This window comes from Coptis chinensis, chromosome 4, assembly GCF_015680905.1.
Source record: "Coptis chinensis isolate HL-2020 chromosome 4, ASM1568090v1, whole genome shotgun sequence".
NCBI classification, from domain to species: Eukaryota; Viridiplantae; Streptophyta; class Magnoliopsida; order Ranunculales; family Ranunculaceae; genus Coptis; species Coptis chinensis.
This window is the reverse complement of record NC_141459.1, coordinates 105,907,832-105,931,086: the sequence shown is the minus strand read 5'-3', so window position 1 is coordinate 105,931,086 and position 23,255 is coordinate 105,907,832. Positions and strand designations below refer to the sequence as shown.

At 35.8% G+C, this 23,255-nt stretch overlaps 1 protein-coding gene and 2 long non-coding RNA genes across 3 annotated transcripts; all 3 read left to right on the top strand.

The window, feature by feature from the left end:
* Positions 1-5,154: 5,154 nt before the first annotated feature.
* Positions 5,155-6,655, top strand: LOC147506654 (uncharacterized). Its single transcript, XM_086605807.1, has 3 exons — positions 5,155-5,196; positions 5,379-5,938; positions 6,062-6,655. Exons 2-3 carry the CDS (start codon positions 5,390-5,392, stop codon positions 6,653-6,655), a joined length of 1,143 nt encoding a protein of 380 aa, XP_086461933.1. The 5' UTR covers positions 5,155-5,196; positions 5,379-5,389.
* Positions 6,656-6,742: 87 nt separating this feature from the next.
* Positions 6,743-8,591, top strand: LOC147506653 (uncharacterized). The gene is made up of 5 exons (XR_015220843.1): positions 6,743-6,825; positions 6,918-7,085; positions 7,166-7,573; positions 7,665-7,795; positions 7,972-8,591. It is a non-coding gene; the product is annotated as an uncharacterized LOC147506653 (long non-coding RNA).
* Positions 8,592-13,386: 4,795 nt separating this feature from the next.
* Positions 13,387-14,300, top strand: LOC147506652 (uncharacterized). The gene is made up of 2 exons (XR_015193849.1): positions 13,387-13,564; positions 13,956-14,300. It is a non-coding gene; the product is annotated as an uncharacterized LOC147506652 (long non-coding RNA).
* Positions 14,301-23,255: the final 8,955 nt, after the last annotated feature.

Sequence of the window (23,255 nt, the reverse complement as noted above, 5' to 3'; positions counted from 1 at the left end):
AGAATATCCATTGCAAAATAAATATTGGGATAACCATTACAAAGAGTTATTTTAGAAATATATATAATATAAATGAAATACGTAAATTTTTAACAAATAAGTATACAAAGCTTACTCATGAGGAGACAACAAGCATCCACTGCAGCAGTAGTTGAATGCTATTAATTAGAATATTAGATATGAACTTGGTGGCCTTATATGGGCATCAGGAGCATGAGAGTTCACTCCAACTCTTTCTTCACTTCTTGCACCTGACATCACAAAAAAAAGGACGCCAATACCATGGTATCTTTGGAACATGGTTTACTCGGATTCAAGTAACTTAACCTTCAAGTAATAAGTGCTCCTCTTGTTTTTATCCACTTCACCATTTTTTTCCCGATAAACATCCAGTTCACCCATATTTTCAGAGAGAGTAAGCGAGCTGAGTAACTATGGCGGCAGATTATCTGGCTACTCAACGCAACTCTATTGGTTAAAGTACACCACCCATTCAAGCAGGCCTCAAGCTCAAATCTCATTAGGACCCATGATATTTCACGAGGGTATTTAAAAATTCTAATCATCCATAAATTTGTTTGCAAATTAAAATCAATTTAACCGGCAAAGCGGTTGCAGTTCTCAAGAAAAATTAATCAGTTCAATTTATTTGTTGACAGTTTTATCCACCTTTTGAAAATATTGATAAGTTTGTTTGACTTTCACATTTATAATAGATTTTTTGATTAACAAAAGCTTCAGAAAAATTGGAATTTTTACTATGGGAGCTGAAGTTTATGCTGGCAGCTTATCGTTGGTGAAACGAGTATACTTCTTGGCAAATCACTGAAAATAACTATTTTGTACTTATATGTATGCGGTAGCAAATATCTAGCTTATATAGGATTGGAATATCAATTTTAATTAATTTAAGTTGTCTGATGTTTTGGACAATTACCGTGATTTTGATTTTGAATGAATGTATAAACAAATGTGTGATTGGGTACTTAATTAACTATCTAAGTATAGACGTACAATACTATAGACCTACAGTTACTACAGAAGTTGGAGAGCTAGTGAGGAGAGAGATATTATGATATCAAATCTCGAGCATAGCGTATTGATGCAATATATAATGTATCTAGCTATATATATAATAGTCCGGCTCCTAAAAGGACCTTAAATAAATACCAAATCTAAAACATCCATAATTTTATCTATTTTGAAAATATTTAAATTTTCATTAAGATATTTATCTACTAACTATAAAAACATCTCTACAAAAATTCAACTCGTTTGACAATTTTTTAACACCAAGAAATGATTGCAAAAAACTAAACATTTTTGACCTTTATATATATATTCAAAAGTGGAAAACTATTTTATCTAAATTAGAGGATATCAAACGAAGTTGAATTTTTGTAGAGATGTTCTTTTATGGTTAGTAGATCATATGCATAAAAAGATTAGGGTTTAAATCATTTGTAGGTGAAGTTGTGGTGTTTTTAGATTTGATACTTATTTAAGGTTCTTTTTTAGAGAGCCGATATATATATATATATATATATATATATATATATATATATATATATATATATATATATATATATATATGAGCCCGTTATATGAACTCTAAGTTAAATGAACTCCATCATCAAAAGTGGATTTATAAGATGAATTGAGGGCTGATTTTTGGTGAAGATAGTCTTCTCACAATAGAGAATCTACTTACAAAAAATCAGTTCAAACAAAAATGTTTAACCTTTTCAAAAGTTGTTTTGAAATTTGAAAAATTTGGACCGTTGGATAATTTTATAATATTGTAAGCGAATTTTGATAGGTCTAGACATTTTCAAATGTGCTGATTTTTTTTTCCTAAAAATGATCTATATTGTGGAAATAACATCTCCACAAAAAATTAGCATATAATTCATTATTTTTCATTATGGAGTTTCTTTGGAGTTCGTATAAGTGCAATTCATATAACGGGCAAGATATATACTATTTTCTCAATGTTTGATGGTATTCAATTGAATATATACCTTGGCCCCTACCTAAGTCCGTCCCGGGTACGGTTATTTGGGTATGTTTGACTAGTAAAACAATTGTTGAACCTAGCCTTTTCAGTTGTATAGGGATAGTTTTAGTATCACTCGCTTTGTGACCAACATTTGCCTATTGTTTCAAGAATTGATTGATGTGAACCAAGCACGTTTCTTTTCGATAAACTTACATGTGAAGTTGTGAACTAGGGGTGTTGGTGCCGACGAATATAAAAAATAGTATCTAAATCCGATTTTTAATATCCAAATCAAATAATCAAATATCGGATAATGTATATCCCATCTGAAAAATATTATTAATTAAAGTTTTATTTGCTTTGATTAATTTATTTTTATCATTATAAAACATATAGTATAAATAAATATATTTTCATTTTAGTACTACTTTTCTGTTATTATAATTTTATGTCATTAGTTTATTATTTTTTATTATATAAGCAAATAAATTAAAATTCATAATAAATATAAATTTTTCAGATTGAACCGGATATAGCTATATCAGAATCTGATATCCGAAATTTTCAAATAATATCCAATTTTTCAAAAACTTGGTTTTGAATTTTCAAATATCCACATAGCCTCCTAATGTGAACCAACCAAACACATGCAACCTATATGACTTCGGAGATATGTAAATTAGCTTTCATTATAACTGAAAATGTGAGGCACAGATATGTCGAACCCTACCCCACAACAACGATAGATGGCGGCCAAAAGCTGCCAACGAAGTAGCATACTATAATGAAGGGTTATCGTAAAAGACTTCGTTCTTCAGCGTTTAGGACCAAAGTTCGTCCTAAACAGCTTCGGACCACACATTTGAACTGGTTTTTTTTGTTTCTTTTTAAAATTTGCTGAGGACTTTTTTTGTGAAGTTGCTAATGTGGAAAATAAATATGTGGTATGGAACCGCTCAGGACGGACTTCGGTCCTAAGTACTGAGGACCGGAGCTTTTCTCCATAATGAAGCGCCCTCAAAATCTCCGTTTCTTGTTCTTTCGGGATTTGAATGGAAACTGAATTAAATTTCAGGACTGTATATCGTACCTAACCCATGGGAAGCCAACTCCTTTTTATTTGTTACCATGTCCCCAAAGACCAAGGTAAAACTGGGATGTCTAAGCATAGGTCTGTTCTTATCCAAGAGATGCAAGGAATTGAGGCTGGATTACAAGCGGCGAAATCATTGACACAACATTTGATAGTCAATTCAGATTCTGCACGAGCTATTAATATCATCAATGGTATCGAGTCTACTCCATGGTATTGCCAATATCTGCTACCAACCATTAAAGGCCATTGTGGTTCTTTCAGGAGCATTGTTTTCCAACATATCTATAGAGAAGGTAATAGAGCAGCAGACTATGTAACAAATTAAGCTATGTAATATGGATGTAAGAAGCACAATGTACTATATAGGACCTATAGAAGAGAGGTTGTCTGTTATTTTGAAAGAAGATGCATAAGGAGTGGTGTATAATAGAGTTTAGTAATACAGGTTTAAGTCTGCCTAACCCATAAACATTTTTTTTTTTAAATGTAAAACTGGAAACCGGCTAATTTTTTTTCACAAAGAGACAAATTAAACTAATAGTATTGGAAACAAAACTAATAAAGTAAGAGTAGTACTAGCGGGACAACTAGTATCTTGTATCTGGCTAACAGCCCAATATGCTAATGCCACATCACACAAGATAAAGTTACTACTCATTCAGTCTAATTCACATTTTAGCTTATATATATATATATATATATATATATATATATATATATATATATATATATAGTAATTAAGATCAGGAAACCAAGGAATTCATCTTGTTCAGCTGGACCAGCCATGGTTGTGTCTCTTCGTCTTCGACTCGAACGACAATGGTAGCCCAAAAACAGTCATGACTTTCACCACTACTAAATAATATTTATCAAAAATGCATAATTTTAAAAATATCTTTTAGTATGCATGCAAAATCGCTCATTTTCTAGATGAAATCCAAATGATTGTATTGCTTTCAACAAAAAAATAGGATTTTAATTTGAAAAATACAACTTTAATTTGTATTGTTGCCAGTTGGTTTTCATTGTTTTCTTTCCTTATATTAATGACTTGATTAAGCAAAACTGAAAGGGATAATTGGTTTTCTACTAACAACAGTGGGAAGAAGAGAATTAATGCTTTGTGTTTTTCTTTTTGTTTTTCTTGACTTGTTTTTATTTGTTTTTAACTAAAGAATTAAGCAAAACTTGATTTGTTTTGATTTGTTTTTAACTAAAGAAAAAAGAGAAAGAACTGGATGAAAGAGTAGCAAGTTTTTCATCTGTAACATGACTTCACTTGATTGGGCTGTTAGCCTGGTACAACACAGTAGCTATCCCGCTAGCATTTTCGATAAAATAAGGGTCCTGTTAAATACATGCCCCGGTTCCTAAGAGGGCACTCTCCAACCCGGAACCGGTTCTTGTTACCAGAAAATACATTCGGTTCACTAAAAAATTAGGGGCACGCTCCTTGTAACTGGGCGACTTCTTTCCTCGGTTACCAACAGTCGTAACTCATCATCTAAAAAAAAAAAAAAATAACTTCGAAAACAAACTTGGATCTGTATCTCTCCTTCCACATTTTCCTCTTGTCTTGATCAGGTAACCTCTCTCTCTAAAAAAAAAGGCGATACTTTCTTCTCTTTCACATCACCAATCACCAAACCCATCTTCTCAAGTAATTTGTTTGCTAATGGTTTGAACTTCATTCCCATTAAAATTTCAAACTTGATATAAAAAAACCCAATTAATTAACTTGATTAATGGTTTGGAATTTAGGGTTTCAGTTGTTTAACTTGTTTCTGCGTGAATCCTAACTTTGCACAATTAATTGCTTGTGTATTCTTATATGTTTTTCATTTCTATATGTTGGATACATTTTGACTTGGCTAATTATAGACAAAAGAAAAGGATGGATGGATACATTTCTATATGTTACTCTCGTACATTTCAAAATTTGAGTTGGTGCTCACTATTTTAACTTGTTGTAAGAAGTACTGAAACAAGAGTACTTTGTTTTTTTTTTTTTACAATTCTTTTTTTTTGGGTGTTTGATCACTCACTTGTTTCATTTTGTTTCAGGGAAGTTATTTGCTGAGGAAAAGGGAACTCTGTCAAGGTATGTACATTTATTCTTAGTCCACTAATAGTGTGAGCTAAATTTTGTATTTGGTCCTGCTAAATTACGATTTTGCATAAGAGTGCTTATGTTAATCTCAATGTGTGGAAATGTGGTTCTCACTTTTGAAGTCATATGAATAGTGTTTTACCATGCTGCTAATTTTTAGTGCTATTTTATAGAATTGGTAGCAATGGCAAGGACAAAGATAACCAGCAGACAAGATAATGATCAGATGAAATTAAAATTGGTTAGTAATGAAGAGCTTTTAAAAAATAAAAGAAAGCCCCCGACTGCTTCAAACCGAAGGAAGAACAAAAAAGTAGCAATGGATTTTGAAAAAACCCATTGTGACGAGGTCGAAGCGGAAAATAGTGAAATCCGTATGGATGTCAATGAGACTGAAAATGTAGATGGTGGTAATAGTTCTCATCTTGTGGCTAGGGATGGTAGTGGTGACAATAATGATGGTGAGGGTATGGAAGAAGATGTTTATGGTGAGGTGGAAGAAGCTGTCGATGGTGAGGGTATAGAAGAAGATGTCGACAATGATGGTGAAAATGAAAGTGATGGTGATCAGTCTAAGGAAATGGAGGAGGTCGAAGCGAATAAAAAAAGAAAAGGTAAAGCTCAAACTAAAGACTTGGAGGCTAATGAAGGCAAGTTTTGTGGTGGTCCTACGGACTCCTCCATTTTGTATGGTTATAAATGTCACGTGGCTCGCGATGTATGGATTGGAAAGGTAATTTAAATGCATTGCTAATTAAGTCTTTTGGTATTTATAAACCACTAACTAATAGTTGTAATTCATGTTGTTCGTCGTTTCCTTTTCATGAGTTCGTAATTCACGTTGTCTTTAGTTCAGGAACGTGGTGTTATAAGGTGCATTCAACACTTGGCCAAATTGGATCAATGGAAATTGGAAAATGAATGTAAAGGTTTCCACAAGAAGCTGAGAGAAACCGGGTTACATGGTTTGGTGTCTGGTGTATATAGGCATGTGAATCCGGTGTTAGCTTGTGCCTTTTTTGAAAGATGGCATTCGGAGACCAACTCTTTTCATCTTCCGTTTGGGGAGATGACCATCACCCTAGATGATGTCAAACAAATATTTAACCTTCCTATCAATGGAAAACCAATGTCTGGTGAGTTGAAAATATCGAATGCTGAGGCGAAAACCTTGCTCCTTGAAGGTCTTGGGTTAGAAAAAACATTGATCGATAAAGTAATGCCAGGAAGCGCCACACAAATAAAGCTAGAAGTGCTTAAGAAACATTTGGCAGAGAAGGTGAAAGACCCAAAAGAAGAAGGCGATGGAAAAGAAGACAATGAGAAAAGAAATGGAAAAGGGAAGAAGAAGAAGAAGAAGAAGACAGATGAAGGATCAAGTGAGGAAGAGATTGAATGTGCCGTTAGAGGATACCTTTTGTACTTCTTCTGTTGTAATGTGTTCTCGTGACCAACCGAGTTGCCGTTCCAGGTTGTGTATCTTAAAGCATTTATGAAGTTCAAGGATATCAAAGATTTTGCTTGGGGGCGCAGCAGTTGTTGGCATATATATACAAGAACCTTGGGGTCGCGACAAAAGCTAAGAAAAGACAGAGTACAGTGTTTATGACTCTTTTGCAGGTAATTAATATTTATTTTATTTTTACTTTGTTAATTTGTTTTTGCATTCACAAGTGTGTACTAAAACTATAATTTTTTTGCAATAACTATAGGCATGGATATATGAGCATTTCCCAATGTTTAGCCCTCCCCCGAACATGAATTATGTGAATACATTGCCGCGTGTTATGCGATGGGCAAATGGCATGTCAACCTATCTCGATCCGTTGGGGGCATTGAAGCATTTTAGGTTGATGATGGATAAGATGACACGTCATGATGTAAGCATAGTCTGTTAATTTATTTATATACACATAGTTTTTGAAATATTGTTTGTTAATTTTAATTTTGAACTTGATAGGTAATTTGGAATCCATACGGAAACGTTCGAGACGTTTGCCCGTTGGAGGATATTACATTTTACAATGGGGGTATATGCTTTTTTGACATAGACGAGGTATATTTTGGAGAAAGGGTGTTGCGTCAGTTTGGAATCCAACAATGTATACCGTCAGCACCGTCTCCATCTCTGTCATCAAAAAACAAAACTGGAAAAATTAGTACGGGAATTGTGACCCAATACTAGGAGTGTCGGGATCATTATATTATACCAGTGCAGAATAGAGTACCTCTTTCTCAAACTCCATGGGATTGTGTGGATACGTACTTGGAGTAGTATAACGCGATCAGTCATCCTTACCTTGTGAACTTTAACCCTCGTGATCCTCCTCCTTACATTACCCTATATAGACCACCTCCTTGTGATTGGGTGAGTTCAAATGTACTTGAACTAATTTTGATTTTATTTTTTGTTTGAGATTATTTTAAGGTTAGAAGTGACTTTGATTTATGTTTTGCAGAATGCTATTGTCAATGAAATTGGTCGTCTATTAAAAGTCGGTATGTCTTATGGAGGAGGTGAAATTCCTTCGGAGAAGCAGGAGTACTTTCAGAGGGCTTTAGCACTGACGCAATCAAAATATTGATGATGGTAGTACTTAAACTTGAACTTACCCAATTTTGAGGTGGAAAGTTGATTTTACATTTAGCCTGTTCATAAAAAAATATTTGTTGCTCTTAAGTGCTATCTGCTTCTCTGGTTCTACATTTTCTTAGTGTGTATACAGGATATTTCTTAATTATCACTCAATATTTTGACTATTGCAGGACAAAGCAGCATTTGCTGACATTTTAAAGAAAATTTCGAAGATTCAAAAGGTCAACGGTTCCAGCTTTGTTGTCTTGAGAGAGAAATAATATGTGTGAAATGGAACTTCTGACACGGATGGTATTAGTTTCCGTGTTATATGCTTAATACAGAATGTCCCTGGTTAGTTCAGCATACAAGTTTTAGTATTGCTATATGGGGATGTGTTACCCCTAAGCAATGAAGTAAGAAACTGGATCCAACTTTGTTGTCTTGAGCTAATAAGTGATATTTGGGTGCCTAGAACTTCTGTCATGGTTTTTTTTGTGCTGTGTTATTTGCTTGATACAAACTTCCATGGTCAGTTCAGTAAATTTTTAGCATTGCTGGGCTTGTGTCGCCTGTACGACGAACTAAGAAGCAAATACCAAGTAGTCTGGTCTTTAATGTGCTCACAAGAATCTGTGGGTGGTGGGAATCTAGAAACATTGGCATTTAAAATTTTGGGGTGGTGGAAGACAGGAATCATTGCTGCTGAATGTGGTGGGATATATGGATGTATGTTATAAGAACTTGGATTCAGTTGTTAATAAAATTATGTTATATGGGAAAGTTAATTAATCATTCAACTATGTGGAAGTTTCTCCTACTTGATAGTAACAAAATAGTCGTTGTGTAATTCATCATATTTGAAATGGTTTATGCAGACGATATGTTTGTTTGATTAAAGCGCCCTAGAAATACTTGATCGATACACACAAATAGAAGAGATTCTAAACATTAACTACAAATAGAAGAGATTCTAAACATAAACTACAAATAGAAGAGTAAAATCCAGAGTGTTGCAATTAAGATTATTCATAAAGGAGAGACACCAGAAGAGGTTGCAAAGAAGGAAGCTCAATTTGCAAAGAAGGATTCTAAATTGAAGACATTGTATTTACTGTTCAAAGCATAGTAAAGTGGTATTTAGTTGCTGACAATTACTCAAAATGTTGGTATTTAGTTGCTGAAACATGTTGGTATCTAGTTGTTGAAACTTGTAATAGTAAAGTGGTAACTAGTTACCGAAATTAAAACTCAATTTCGGTATCCAGTTGCTAATTTGATAAATGGTATCTAGTTGCTGAAAATTGCTCAAAATTTTGGTGTTCAGTTGCTGAAAATTGTATTTGTAAAACGGTAACCAGTTACTAAAACACAATTTCGGTCTCCCTAATTTGAGAAAATTGCTCAAAATTTTGGTATTCAATTGCTGAAAATTGTAATAGTAAATGGTAACCAGTTACCGAAATTAAAACTCAATTTCGGTATCCAGTTGCTAATTTGACAAATGGTATCTAGTTGCTGAAAATTTCTCAAAATTTTGGTGTTCAGTTGCTGAAAATTGTATTTGTAAAACGGTAACCAGTTACTAAAACTCAATTTCGGTCTCCCTAATTTGAGAAAATTGCTCAAAATTTTGGTATTCAATTGCTGAAAATTGTAATAGTAAAATGGTAACCAGTTACCGAAATTAAAACTCAATTTCGGTATCCAGTTTCTAATTTGACAAATGGTATCTAGTTGCTGAAAATTTCTCAAAATTTTGGTGTTCAGTTGCTGAAACTTGTATTTGTAAAACGGTAACCAGTTACTAAAACGCAATTTCGGTCTCCCTAATTTGAGAAAATTGCTCAAAATTTTGGTGTTCAATTGCTGAAAATTGTAATAGTAAAATGGTAACCAGTTACCGAAATGAAAACTCAATTTCGGTATCCAATTACTAATTTGATAAATGGTATCTAGTTGCTGCAAATTACTCAAACTTTTGTGTTCAGTTGCTTTGAAAATTGTATTTATAAAGTAGTAACCAGTTACCGAAATTAACATAAGATTGGGAAGATTACAACATTCTACATTCTACAATTCCTCTTTTTTTCCCTTCCCTTCACAATAACTTTTGTCCCAAACCCATGACATATGTTGTCAACTTCCACTTCCAATTCCAATGTAAGCTTTTAATATGCTTAAATTAGACTTAAATTCAACAAAAAGGAAATAGTTAGACATATACCCAACTTAAAGAAAATAATTGAAGTGGAAAAGAGAAGTCAAACAAATTACCTTGTAAGTGTGTGGATTGGGTGAGTTTTCTCTTATAGTTTTGAGTTTTTGTAAGTTTCTATATTAAGAATGGAGAAGAAGTGTTTAAAGAGAAGTAGATTTGAGGGTGGGGAAAGAAAGAGAGTAGAAAAAAGGCTAAAATTTGGGTTTGAATTTCAGTTTGAATTTGATGGGGAAGCAAAAAAGTTGAAAATGAGCTTTGAGTTTGATTTTGAGAGGGAAATTCAAATCAACCTAAAAAGAGAATAAATTGATTTCGAAATTTCATAAAAACAATTGGGCAAAATATTGAAATTGTATTGAATTATTGAATAATGGGTCGAAATATCAAAATTATTTTGAAATATTGAAATAATTGGTCGAAATGAAAACTCAATTTCAGATGTCGAGATATCAAAATAATTGAAATATTAAAATATCGAGATGTCTAACCTCAAACCCTAAACTCTAAATTGTGAATATCGAGGAATCTCAAATTTTGATACCATTACAAATTGAAAAAATAATAATAAAATAGGTATTAGATTAGATAATGAATATTAACTTCAAAATGTATTAGATGTTAGATACTAGATTCAAAATATAGTTAGAACTGTATTGATTTTTTTTTTTTTTGAAATGTAGTTATATTATTGTTAGAATTGTATTGGCTAAACCGCAAACATATGTACAGTTGGCTTAGTTGCTACATATCAATTTTGAAATCATAAATAATAACCAAAATGTTTTATTATGGAATGGAAAATGGGTTTAATTATATCATTTAATCAAACTTTAATTTGTTAGTAAAAATTTAGATGTTAAATCGATTCAAATAAAGTCTAGTTAGAACTAGGGGTGGCAGTTTTGTACACGACCCGCTAACCCGACACGAAATTAGCAGGATTTGGATTAGGAAAAAAGGCTTTTGGGTTATTTAAGGGTTGACCCGCCGAACCCGTCAAATAAATGGGTTGGGCTAGGGTCACATATGTTAACCCGAGTTACCCGTTGGTAAACCCAATTAGTTCTCTGGTCTAATGGGTCGGGTCATCAACCCATGATATGTATAACTTGTTTTAAGATAAGTGGATTATTTTTTAAAATCTCACTATCCCAACAACTTAAAATAAACGACTAAAATGATAAGGATTAGCCGTCATATTGATTCATTCGATAAATATATGTTTCATTATTCAATTTTCATTGATATGTAATTGAATTATAAATGATTTTTGATAATTAATATATATATATATAAAATCGTGAAATTGTATGTGAATCCGATCCGAAACTGATTTGAAATTGACCCGTTGGCTTAGCGGGTCACCTGTTGGGTAACCTGTTATATAGGCGGGTTGGGTTTGGGTTTAACAAACTTCGACCGCGATTAATAATTGGGTCGGATTTGGGTTTGCTCTCCTAACACGTGACCCGGATATGACACAACACCTAACCCGACCCAACACGCATTTGACCCATTGCCACCCCTAGTTAGAACTCTGCATCTTGTTTCAAACCTTAAATCCGAAACATAAGTAAAGTTGCTACTAATTCTGAAATAAAAAATTACAACCCAAACGTTTTATTATAGATTGGATAACGGGTTAATTTAAATAATTATATCGTCTAATCAAATTTTAATATGTAGGTAAAAATTTAGATATTAGATTTAAAGTGTAGTTAGAATTGTACTAATTCAAACCTTTTCCGAAATAAAAAAATTATAACTTAAATGTTTTATTATAGATTGGAGAATGGGTTTAAATTATATTATATAATTCAATTTTAATTTGTTGGTAAAAATTTAGATGTTAGATTCAAAGTCTAGTTAGAACTATATTTATTCAAACCCTAGAGACATGTACAATTGCTACCAATTCAAGAATAAAAAATTATAACCTAAATGTTTTCTACTTGTGGGAACTAAGGTATCACCTAAAACAACTACAAATAAGTTAAAATATACTAATTATTAATCAAATTATTATCAAATAAATGTTGAAATATTTAAATATTGGAATTTGACAACACAACAACAAGATACCGAATGGTTTAAGAATTTTCGGTGTCTATTTGTTGTATCTTTACTTGGTAAATGGTAACCCGACACTGTAATTTATGGTTATGTTTCAAAGAACCCGTTACGTGGTTTATGGTATTTTACGACAATGTGTTACCGTTCATCAAAATAGCACATACATCAAGATTACACAAAATTTATTTTGAAATCTAACATTCAAACTATCATAATTTATTTAGTTTCAATTCCATTAGGCAATTTCAATTACATTAATCTCCAATTTATTTTTTCATGTTCAATTGATTCTTCTAACATCATATAATCTTCAATTTATTCGACATTGAGATGTGGGTATTTGTATTGCGATAAATCGTTCATTTGAGAGTTAGATAATGATACATACTTCATTTGAGAGTTAAAATATAGAGGTATTGAGAGTTGAGAAGTATAGGAAAATTGAGTTGAGTTGAGTCAAGGAAAATTGAATTGGATGTAGATAATTGGAGAAAAAGAGTGTATTTTGATAATGTATAGAGTTGCACAGTGCAAATTAGTTAGTTAAGGGCAATAGGAGGTTACCACTATTTTTGATGGGGAGTGCCCTCTTAGAAAATATGGGTTTTAAGTTGGGACACAAATGTAATAACAAATTCCGAGGGCTGTTGTTTACTCCTTTCTCACTTAGGATTTGAAGATGGCACTTGAACGTGTGGAATTCTCATCCTAAGACCTACGGTCCCGGTTCTCGCAGTTGCTGAGTTTGTGGAAACCACCATGGGTTGATCCGCAAGTATGGTCTCATGTGCTGGTTTTGTCGAGAAGAAGATGGAGGGAGTGACATTTCCTTTTGGGTACCCTCTATTAATTAAATTAGAAAATAATAAAAATGCTTTAATAACCAGCTGTAGTGTTGAACACGTGGACCAATTACGGTGCTGGTAGAATCTACCAGCATAACTGCTGGTGAACAAATTCGGACTCGAAATGGAGAGTGTATTTAAGATTACCCTAAAATAATGGAAAATTATTTCTTCGTCGTTAATGCTCTCATCTGGGCTGTTTCTTCCTATTCTCCATCTATTTCTTTCCCCAACTTCTTTTCTGGTTCGATTATTATCTCTCACTCTCCCCCTCTCATTATCACACAGGTTAGACAAGTATCCCATTTTCACACATACACGTTCATTATCACACAGGTTAGACAAGTATCCCATTTTCACACATACACGTGTTAAGCAATCAAGGCCGGGGAGTTGAGGGCCGCGTCTTTTTTTTTCGATAATGCTGGGGGGCTGCGTCATCACATAGTGAGTCATTCATCCCATACTCAATTCTCTATAAATTAGGAGCACACTACACATACTCTACTTCTCATCCAAGAGTTTCTGTTGTCTTTCACATTTCAAGAAAAATGTCTCATTTGAAAGCTTTTTTTATTATGGGATTCCTCTTAGCTGTTGTTCTTCTGGTTTCTTCTGAAGTAACAGCAGCTGAGGCTCAACCTAGTAAGTCTGATTATTATATACGTGATATATTAATTAAACTAATTACCGCGTCTTGTACCAAGTTTTTGAAATTTCTATGATGTTAAAATATGTACGTCTACGAGGCTAGCTAGCAATATAGCTGTTAGATACATTACATAGTACATACATATACCTTACTTGCTCACTGAAAGACAAAGTGCTTGGCGGCCTACCTAGCTCCTAGGCTCCTAGCATACCTCAAATGTCCACCTTCTAGTAGTATGTACTATGTAATAACTCTTAAATCTTAACTAAGTTATATATATTCATTCTCGGAATTTCATCACAGTACATACATTATCCGTTAAAGATTTTATATTAAGCAATACAATCGTAGACACTGACAACTCCCTTGCTATTTCGTTTGCAGAGAACAAGGTGAGCTTTGAGGATGCTAAGTATGTGGGAGGAGGAGGAGGTAGGTGCATGCATGGCTGTTGCCGCCCCTGTGATTTTTACTGTTGCCGTTGCTGCAATTACGTTGGAGAACCTATGGATGTTGTATCCGAAACCAAACCCCATAACTAGAAAGACTAGTGTACATACGTATGGGTCCCTAGTGTGGTATGAATGTACTCACTGTGTAGACTCGAATAACAGCAGTTGCAACAAAACTTGAGTCTCATTAGTTTGAGCTCGTAATATGTTGTTTCTGATTTTATGATTGTAATATGCAGAGATAAAATGTTATATATATGTTCTACATGGAGTGCAACTTTGATTCCGTTTAATTTTATATATTTTTCTTCGTGTCTACAACAAGAGTTTATATGCAAGAATATAATATGACATTGAAAGAAAGATACTTGCAACTTGCAAGACAGATGATACTTCCCGGAATATATAAATTTTAGCATTATTGAATTGAAGGACATAAAATATGTGAATGTAAGCACTCAGATGTGTACGAGTTCGTGGTTGTTACAAGATATGAAAAACAGAAACAAAGGCACCTTCTTAAGTGAACTTAATTTATGTACATGCTTAAGTTGATTTCAGTATTAGTCAGTCCAAGCATCTCGGTATACAATGAATTCCTCCATATCATGCCACTTGGAAAAAAATTGTAACACAGTCTGGATTATGGATAATGGATGTGCAATTAATTGGCTGGGTAGGAGACACACTATAAGTGAGACAGATCCTTTCATTTTCAGTCGCTATTAACTAGCTAGATAGTGTCAATCATGCACGAAGAAATTAGCAGAAAGAACGTTTTTAGCAAGTTTTAGACTTTAGTGTATTTGGGTTGGCTGCTGGTTGCATTGGTGAAATAGTAGTATTAGGTGAGTAATAGAGGTTTTGGGTTGTCATTGTCCACATAAACCTAGTTGGGAAGGAAGGATGAAATAACTAACTAAACTTCTTGTTCTAAGATTTACTCTAGCTTTTCTTAAGTTGTTTGTAGTAAAAAGATATTGAAAACACTAGTTATCTAAAGGAAATGATCAAAACATGGAAACTAAAGTTATTGGATTCAAGAACTTGTATGTAGATGGTGTGGTTTTTTATATCCTAATGGGCAAGTTATACTCATTGATTGAGTATAACTTGCTTTGGTTAGGTTGAATGAATGAAAGCAAGATGTTATAGAAATATTTGCATTTGATTGATTTAACAAGCATATATAAAAAGAAGACTCTATGGTGGAAAACTTGAGATTGAATGATTAAAGATTGATTAAAAGTTGGAACTTGGATAAATTTTAAGCTTTAAGACATGAAAATGGAAAATGCAATAAAGTATATAAAAGAAATAAAATGACTTGAATTAAAATGACTTGAAAATGAAAATTACACTACTCCTAATGACACTAGACTAGCTCTCTAGGTGTGTTTTCTCTCTTCTCTACTTTTGGTTTATATATATACTACACCTTTTTACAATGACTAATTTGCCCGCTCCCTCTAAAATCAAGACACCTCACTACTTTGCTATTTACTTTTCCTTTTTGCTTTATGCTTTTGCTTTTTCTCTTTCTTCTTGAGCAAGTCTTCTTTTGTCACAAGGCCATCATCTCTAGTCTTCTGAGTTAAGGACATGGCTTTCCGTCTTCCGGGTTTGAGTCCTTGACCTTTAACCTTTGACTTTTTTTCAGCAGTTTTCCATAGCAACTTGAGTCCTTATAAAAAGTGTTACATAAGCTCCTTTTGGTGCTAGAATGCATCTTTTATGATAAGTGGTCTGAATTGGCATGTAACCTACAAAATGTAGTAAAAGCTATGAGTTGTTTGTTTATTATGCGTAAGAAGTCTTTGTAATGCAAAGAATGTAAAAAAGGTAATAAAACGACATTTTGGAGCCGATCAGGTTAGGACAATCTGGCTATATTAATCAAGAATAACCATTGTAAAATAAAAATTGGGATAACCATTACAAAGAGTTATTTTAGAAATATATATAATATAAATGAAATACGTAAATTTTTAACAAATTGGTATACAAAGCTTACTCAGGAGGACACAACAAGCTTCCATCATCGCTATAGCAGGAGCTGAATGCTATTAATTAGAAAATTAGATATGGACTTGATATCCTTATATGGGCATCAGGAGCATGAGAATTCACTCTGACTCTTTTCTTCACTTCTTGCACCTGACATCACCAACAAAATTAAGGAAGCCAATACCATGGCATCTTTGGAACATGGTTTACTCAGATTCAAGTAACTTAACCTTCAAGTAATATACGAGTTCGTGGTTGTTACAAGATATGAAAAATATAAACAAAGGCACCTTCTTAAGTGAACTTAATTTCTGTATATGTTTAAGTTGATTTCAGTATTAGTCAGTTCAAACATTTGCGGTATACAATGAATTCCTCCATATCATGCCACTTGGAAAATTTTTGTAACACAGTCCGGATTATGGATAATGGATGTGCAATATAATTGTCCGGGTAGGTGTAAAGGCTCGATTTGGGATAGCCTTATAGGTTTAGTGATTAAAGGAGATAGAGAGATGGTGTGAGTTTGACTGAGTTCATGTTGGATGAGAATTGCCTACGTATCAAGTTCTTTAGCCAAACTTGAATCAAGTCAGACGTAATTCCTCTTCTCTTCATATAAGCAACTTGCCCGCGCTTCCTCTTCTCCCTCTTCAGGTCAAGTTAATGACTTTATGACATTTAATGAGCCATGAAGGCGAGCCGCGGTAGAGTAATAGAGTGCGCATCTGAAGCTCCGGTCTTGATGATGTCAGCTGTGGCAAACGTTACTGTCCGTTACGGTATGAGCGAATGTGGACCTTCCGGAGGTTGCTGTGCAAGACGAACTGAGGGGACGAACTCTATGCAGAGGTCGTGTCATTGGTTCAAGTTATTGTGAAGCGATCTGGCATGGAGGGTTGTGTCCAAGCGACCTAGAGATGTAAGTGAGGGAGATTGATTGGTAGCCCTATATGTGGACACGTGTCTGATATCCATTGGATGTGGATATTACTCCCTCACACAGCCCCCTCTCAGTAGGTTGCTTAAAACCAAAGAGCGATCTGCTGATAGAGAACGGTGGCACGTGTATTACACATGCGAGGGCGTGGGCAGGTTTAAATATGAATAGTAACCGCCTCGTTTTAGGGCGGGTGAAAATATCACGTACGTACTTGGAAAGACAAGGCATAAGAAGATGTGTCGGTTTAGGGTTCAGCGTAATGATGGCTTGCGTTGGGAATTGAACGGGTGGCTTGTATAAGACAGTTTCGTGAACTGAAGAATATCTGTTTTGCTTCATTTTCTTCAGATAATATATTTGAGAACGTTAAGTGCTCAAGTTAGTGCTTTCTGCCATTTTTCTTTGACTTTTCTTCTGTTCAGTAGGCATACATAAGGATTTCGTAAAATAGAAAGGAGAGAATGTCTGATTCTGATGACACACATTCTGATGAGGTGATAGAGAGATCACTAGGATCTGAAAACATGATAGATGAAGAGGTTTCTGGATCTGTCGTTGCCATTTCAAGTGGCAATGATGTAGAGGATGGGTCTTCTTCTAGTAGTTTACCGCCTAGGATTGTTGATAGGAGTGCGGTTAGAAGTTTTGAAGATGTGAGGGGAAGATTTGATATTAATATCCCTGAATTGGAGATACACGACTTGAGTGGTGTAGATAATGTATTTAGTAGTAGTTTTCTACCGATAAAGGGAGGGGTCGTTGTATGTATAGGGCAACTGAGAGCAGGGCTGTGTTTGCCGTTCTCTAAATTGAGTTGTGATGTTCTGAACTTCTGTGGGAAGGCTCCATGTCAGTTCGTTGGGAACTGTTGGAGACTTTTAAGGGTTTTCAATCTGTTAAACGAGTCTGGGGAGCACAATATTGGGCTCAACAATGTGCTCGAGCACTTTGCTTTGAAGCGATCTAGGTCGAACAATTTTAGTTTGCAAACTATGACGAGTAAGTCGTCTGTTCTAGATGGAGTTAGCAATGAGTCTTGGGAGTAAAGACCGTTGTTGTTGAGGGGGAATTACTGTGTGATTGGAAGTAGTTTGAGAACTAAGAGTTGTAATTTTGATGGTATGTTTGTACTGGTGTTTGTACTTATGCTGATCTCTTGTTTCCTTTTCTTGTTGATTTTGACATTTGGTTGTTTGCTATTTTTCATAAACATTGTTATAATGAACTGAGGTTATCGTGGGGAGATCGAAAGATTTGCAAGGCTTAAGCGATCTGAAAAGAGAGAGATTCTTGGGGTCGTAGCGAGTTACTTCACTGAACGTGGCAGTGAAGGGGTGAGATCAAGGACGAGGCAAAAAAGAAGAAAGCGCTAGCTGCTGTAGCTGTGAGTTCAGAAGTTGAGGTTGCGATGGAAAGATAAAAGGGTGATCTTCGCTGTAGGAACCATTCTGGACCTACGAGAACTGGAGGTGATGCCAGTGCATCGGGGAGTGGAGTCGGCACGGTTAGCCGATCTGGACCGCGCACTGGGGGGAGCTCTGAGGTCGCTCAAAAAGAACTGGGGAAGTAGCAGAGAGAGAGCTCTCCACCTGTGATGGATGATATTGTCATCACAGTGTACGATCCTCAACTGAAGAGGAAGGTTGTCCCCTCAGATGTTATGCCTGAGAAAAGTGTACGGGCGGACGACGGGCCCTCTACAACAATGATAGAGCATTCTGGAAGACGACCTGGGTCTGCTCGTAGGTCTAGAGACTTTTAAGGCTAGTCAAATCCAACCCGCTGTCCCCAGTGTGCGTAGTCTGGCAATGAAGGTGATAGAGTATAATAAGGTGAGTGGTAAGTCTATGATGGGGTAGGACGATATGGATCGTAACTTGGTGTACGTTGATGACCAAGGTAAAAAGCAGATTGTCAAGTGCTCTGGCTGTAGCTTCAAGTCGGCTAAGGTGGAGACCTGCTTGCTCGAGAGCATTGCACTTGATGGGGACCGGAGCGAACTTGATGCCAAAGACTTGGCCGAGAACCTGAGGCTAATGGACCTGGCTCAGTGACTGGTAAGTGTTGTCAAGTATTAGTTTTCGGTTTCTATCGAACTGGGAATTTTTGGCTGACAATATGTTTGTTATGTGTTGCCTAGCTTCTTAGTGGGTTCCAAAAGTTGTAAGAGATCGCCCAAATTGCGGATTCGGAGAAGGGTGTAATTGACGAGCTTAGGGAGGAAATAAAGAACGTGCAAACTGATAAGCACCCAAAAGTGTATTATGAAACCCCATTAAGACATATAAATTTGGTTAATTATGTGTTTAATAATCATGAAATAAATATATTTTCATACTTTTGCAGGTATTCGCAATAAACATGGAAATATTGGTTAAACCTGCGATAAAGCACGAGGAACGACATATATATGAATTCTTCCAAATCCGTACAGAAGCACCAAACTTCCGAAGCTCCTACCTCTTGAACCAGGACTCCGAATGCGACAAGTGAGCTGCTTAGACAATCAGGGCGATGAACTCTACGCATAAGCGGGAAGTTGTAAAATTGCCCAAAGACCGGACAGCCACTGGACTGCACATAGGACCCACTATGCGGGCCCACAAGATTGGATGAGTCATCAATCATGGAGCATGTCAAAACAAGAATGACAAATTATTGGTCCAAAGTTGACACCTTGCATGTAATTAATTAGATTAGGTGTTAATAGTGAAAAAAAATGCAAGGTGTCACTTTGTTTTAATGTGGTTTGATGTTTCACGTGGGAGGAAATGAGATTTCTCTCAAATGGAGAAGAAAACAAAACAGGGGACACTCCATTTTAGATTTTTTAGTTTTTAGTTTTGTAAGAAAAACTTGTAATAGTTTTAATGGAGGAAACTTTGGTTTTCTTCTAGAAAATAAATAAAAAGCAAGTGAGTTTAGATAGTTAGTCTTCTACTTCCTTTTTCTCTCTCTCTATTTTTGTACTTTTAACTTGTAATCCTTTATTCCAAGGATCATGAACTAACTTCCCCTTTGGGGAGTTAATCCAACTCATGTGAGGGAAAATATTTGTTCTTGGTTTGGTAAGTTGTTTAGGAAGAACAACTAGACCTACATCCTATCCCAAAATGATAGTTGGTGTAGTGTCTAGTTAGGAATCAAAGTGATGAGCTTAGATATAAGTCATTGCTTGGTTCCACTTGCTAACATGTATGAGCTTAGAGATAAGCTATACATGTTAGGGATCAAGTTTTCTTCTATTAGGACTTGTCTATGAGTCTAGGAAGAATAAAATGAACTTATTGAAATTAACAACAAAAAGTTATCTTCACATGAGGAGGATTAGCTCTCCACCTTTTCTTTTAGTAAATCGTATTGTGTTTTAGTTGCATGTTTTTGAACTTAATGCTTTTTTTAGAAAAGAAACCTAGTATTAGTATTAAACTTACTCACTAGTTCCCTTAGAGTAAAACCAAATTGTAGTTTGTCCTAAACTTTAGGTTAGTTCGAATCCTTACTTCAACTTTACGAACACGAAGATCGTGAGTAAGGAAATCTTTGAATTCGCATTTTTCGCCAAATTAGAGAGTAAATCTCTCTAACATAGCTAAAAGTGAATATCACAAACCGTTCAAGTAGCTGAGAAGAAGGAGTTTGATGAGATGAAGGCAAAGTACCAGGACGCTTATTTGGCAAATATCGCTCTGGGCAATGAAGTTGGCGAGCTAAGGATTGAGTGCAATACTGTTACTGGCTATGCCAAGCACTGTAAGGAAGTCGCCAAAAAAGCAAATGATACTTATAAAGCTCTGGATAGTGATTATATAGAACTGGAGAAGATGTATTATGCCTTGAAGGAGGAACATGAACGCAGGGTTTCAGGTACACCAGAGTTACACGTACCTGGAGATGGATGTGATGTTCCGACCTTAGGTACTTCTTCTCTAGAGATTGTGGAGAGCCGTTCTAAGGTGGTCGCTGATGATACTCTTTCTGCTGCTGCTGGGGAAGAACTAGAGCCCCTGCAAACTGAAAATTTGACCGATGTTTCTTGAAATTTTGAGTTGTGAGTGAATTTTTGGCTTTATACTCAAAGTTTGATACATTAGAGCTGGTTTCTGGATTTATCCAGGCAGTTCGCCCTTTTTATTTGATTTGATACTAAAAGAACTGGTTTCTCGGACTGTTCTGGCAATTCGATTTTTGTTATGTTTAAGTTCTAACTGAGCTGGTTTTCTAGGATGTCCTGGTAGTTCGACTAGTTTATGAACCGGTTTCCTGAGTCTGTTCGGTCGGTTCACATTTTGCACATTATGAAATGCATGCTTATTCCATGTTGCCGACTTCCCCTTCTCCTATCTGGATATTGTTGCATGTTGTTTTGATCTCTAACTTGGAATTAGACCTAGAGATGTAGGTCATGTCGTCTAATTAAGAAGACTATAGCGCTAGGGAGTGGTAGTGTTCGAATAAGCGTGTTGCATCGAGTTGGTCCTAAAAGTGTAGGTCTTCATCAAGTGAGTGGTACTTGGGCTATGTTGCCCTTGAGCTCGAGTGAGCGTGTTGCTCTAGGGAGCGCTCTGCACGTTGTTGATCCTAGAAATGTAGGTCCTTAACTAGTGAAAAGTATTATGGCTATGTAGCCTTTGAGCTCAAGTGAGCATGTTGCCCTAGTGAGCATTCTGCTTAAGTGAGCATTGTAGCTCGAGGAAGCTTGGTGCTTTAGGGAGTGTTCTGCACTAGTGAGCGAGTTGTGCATCGAGCATTTTGCACTGAGTTGATCCTAGAAATGTAGGTACTCATCTAGCGAGAAATGCTTAGCGCTATGTAGAACTTGGGCTCGAGTGAGCATTGTGACTCAAGGGAGACTTGGAGCTCGTGTGAGCGTTTTGCTTGTGCATTTAAAAGAGTGGTATGTATTAATACAATCCAAAAATATATGCACAGTAATAGTGGTAAGAGTAAGAACTCAAGTGAATGAAGTCATCTATTGATAAAACTTTTTTTAACAAATAGGTATTCCAAGGACGTGGTAATTATGTATGCCCGTCCTGAGTCTTAATCTAGTATGCTCCATTGCCAACGACTCGCTCCACTATGTAAGGGCCTTCCCATGTTGGGGCCAATTTCGAGTCGTCGCTAGTCTTTTTCAAAACTAGGTCCCCCGATTGAAAACTTCAAGGATTCACTCGTTTGTTATATGACTTCTTTAGAGTCTGGTGGTAGGAGGCCACTCGAATGGCTACTAGGTCGCAGTGAATGAGGTTTTCTCTTGATCTTTTTCAGCTAATGGGATCTGGTTGTAGCCACTATAGGCATCCATGAAGGACAGGAGCTCGTGGCCGCAGGTCTGGTTGACAAGTCAGTCGATTCTTGGCAAAGGGAAACTATCTTTAGGGGTTTCTTAATTAAGGTTGGTAAAGTCTACACAGAAGCGAACTGTGCCATTCTTTTTTGGGACTACTACAATGTTAGCAATCCACTCAGGGTATTCGACTTTCCTAATGAAGCCAACTTTTTTGAGGTTCTTGACCTCGTCATTAATTGCTTTTTGGAATCTAAGAGATACTTTTCTAGGACGTTGTCAAACTAGTTTGGCTTTTGGTTTGACATTCAATTTATGATATGCGACACTAGGATCAATTCCAGAGACCTCGATGTACGAACAAGCAAAAACATTTTTATTAAGAGATAAAAAGCTTACAAGTTATGCATTGAGAGTAGGATCAAGATTAGCTCCTACATAAACAAACTTAGGGTCTTTCTCAGTTCCAAGCTAGGTTGACCTTCTCTTTGATTTTGGTCTGGGTTGCCATATTAGTGGGCTGAGCGACCTCTGGGGTCTTGGTCTCTTGTGCTACCTCCTTAACCTGAGGAGGTTGGGCGACCTATGGGGTCTTTTCTTTTGAAGTGATTCCTTTGACCGAGCCCCCAATGGTTTCCTTTGGCAGGTTGCTTCGAGGGGGGGGGGGTCTTGGTAAGGATTTTGACCTCAGAGATGAAGTCTTCTGCCCGTTTAACTCTGGCAATCTCTCCCTTGTTGCTGACTGAATCCCTACTGGGCTTGTCTATTGAGAGAATCTGGTTACACTTGTAAGCATCGAGCTGGTTGCTTCGAAGCTCCATTATGCCTCTAGGTCCAGGGAAGTGCAGTACCTGATCGATGGAGTGTTGATGGTACTGCTTGTATCTTGTGGATCCAACGACGTCCTAAGATGGCAGTGTAGGACGAGTTGGCATCCAAGATGTTGAAGCGCATGTTAATGCTGACTTTGTATTCACGCGACCCAACTGAGA

What these genes read in the sequence shown, in the direction of transcription:
- LOC147506654 (XM_086605807.1), top strand. Translation starts at nt 5,390, where the DNA reads ATGGCAAGGACAAAGATAACCAGCAGACAAGATAATGATCAGATGAAA. An exon ending in GCGATGTATGGATTGGAAAG is followed by an intron (nt 5,939 to 6,061) that starts GTAATTTAAATG and finishes TCTTTAGTTCAG; the next exon opens with GAACGTGGTGTTATAAGGTG.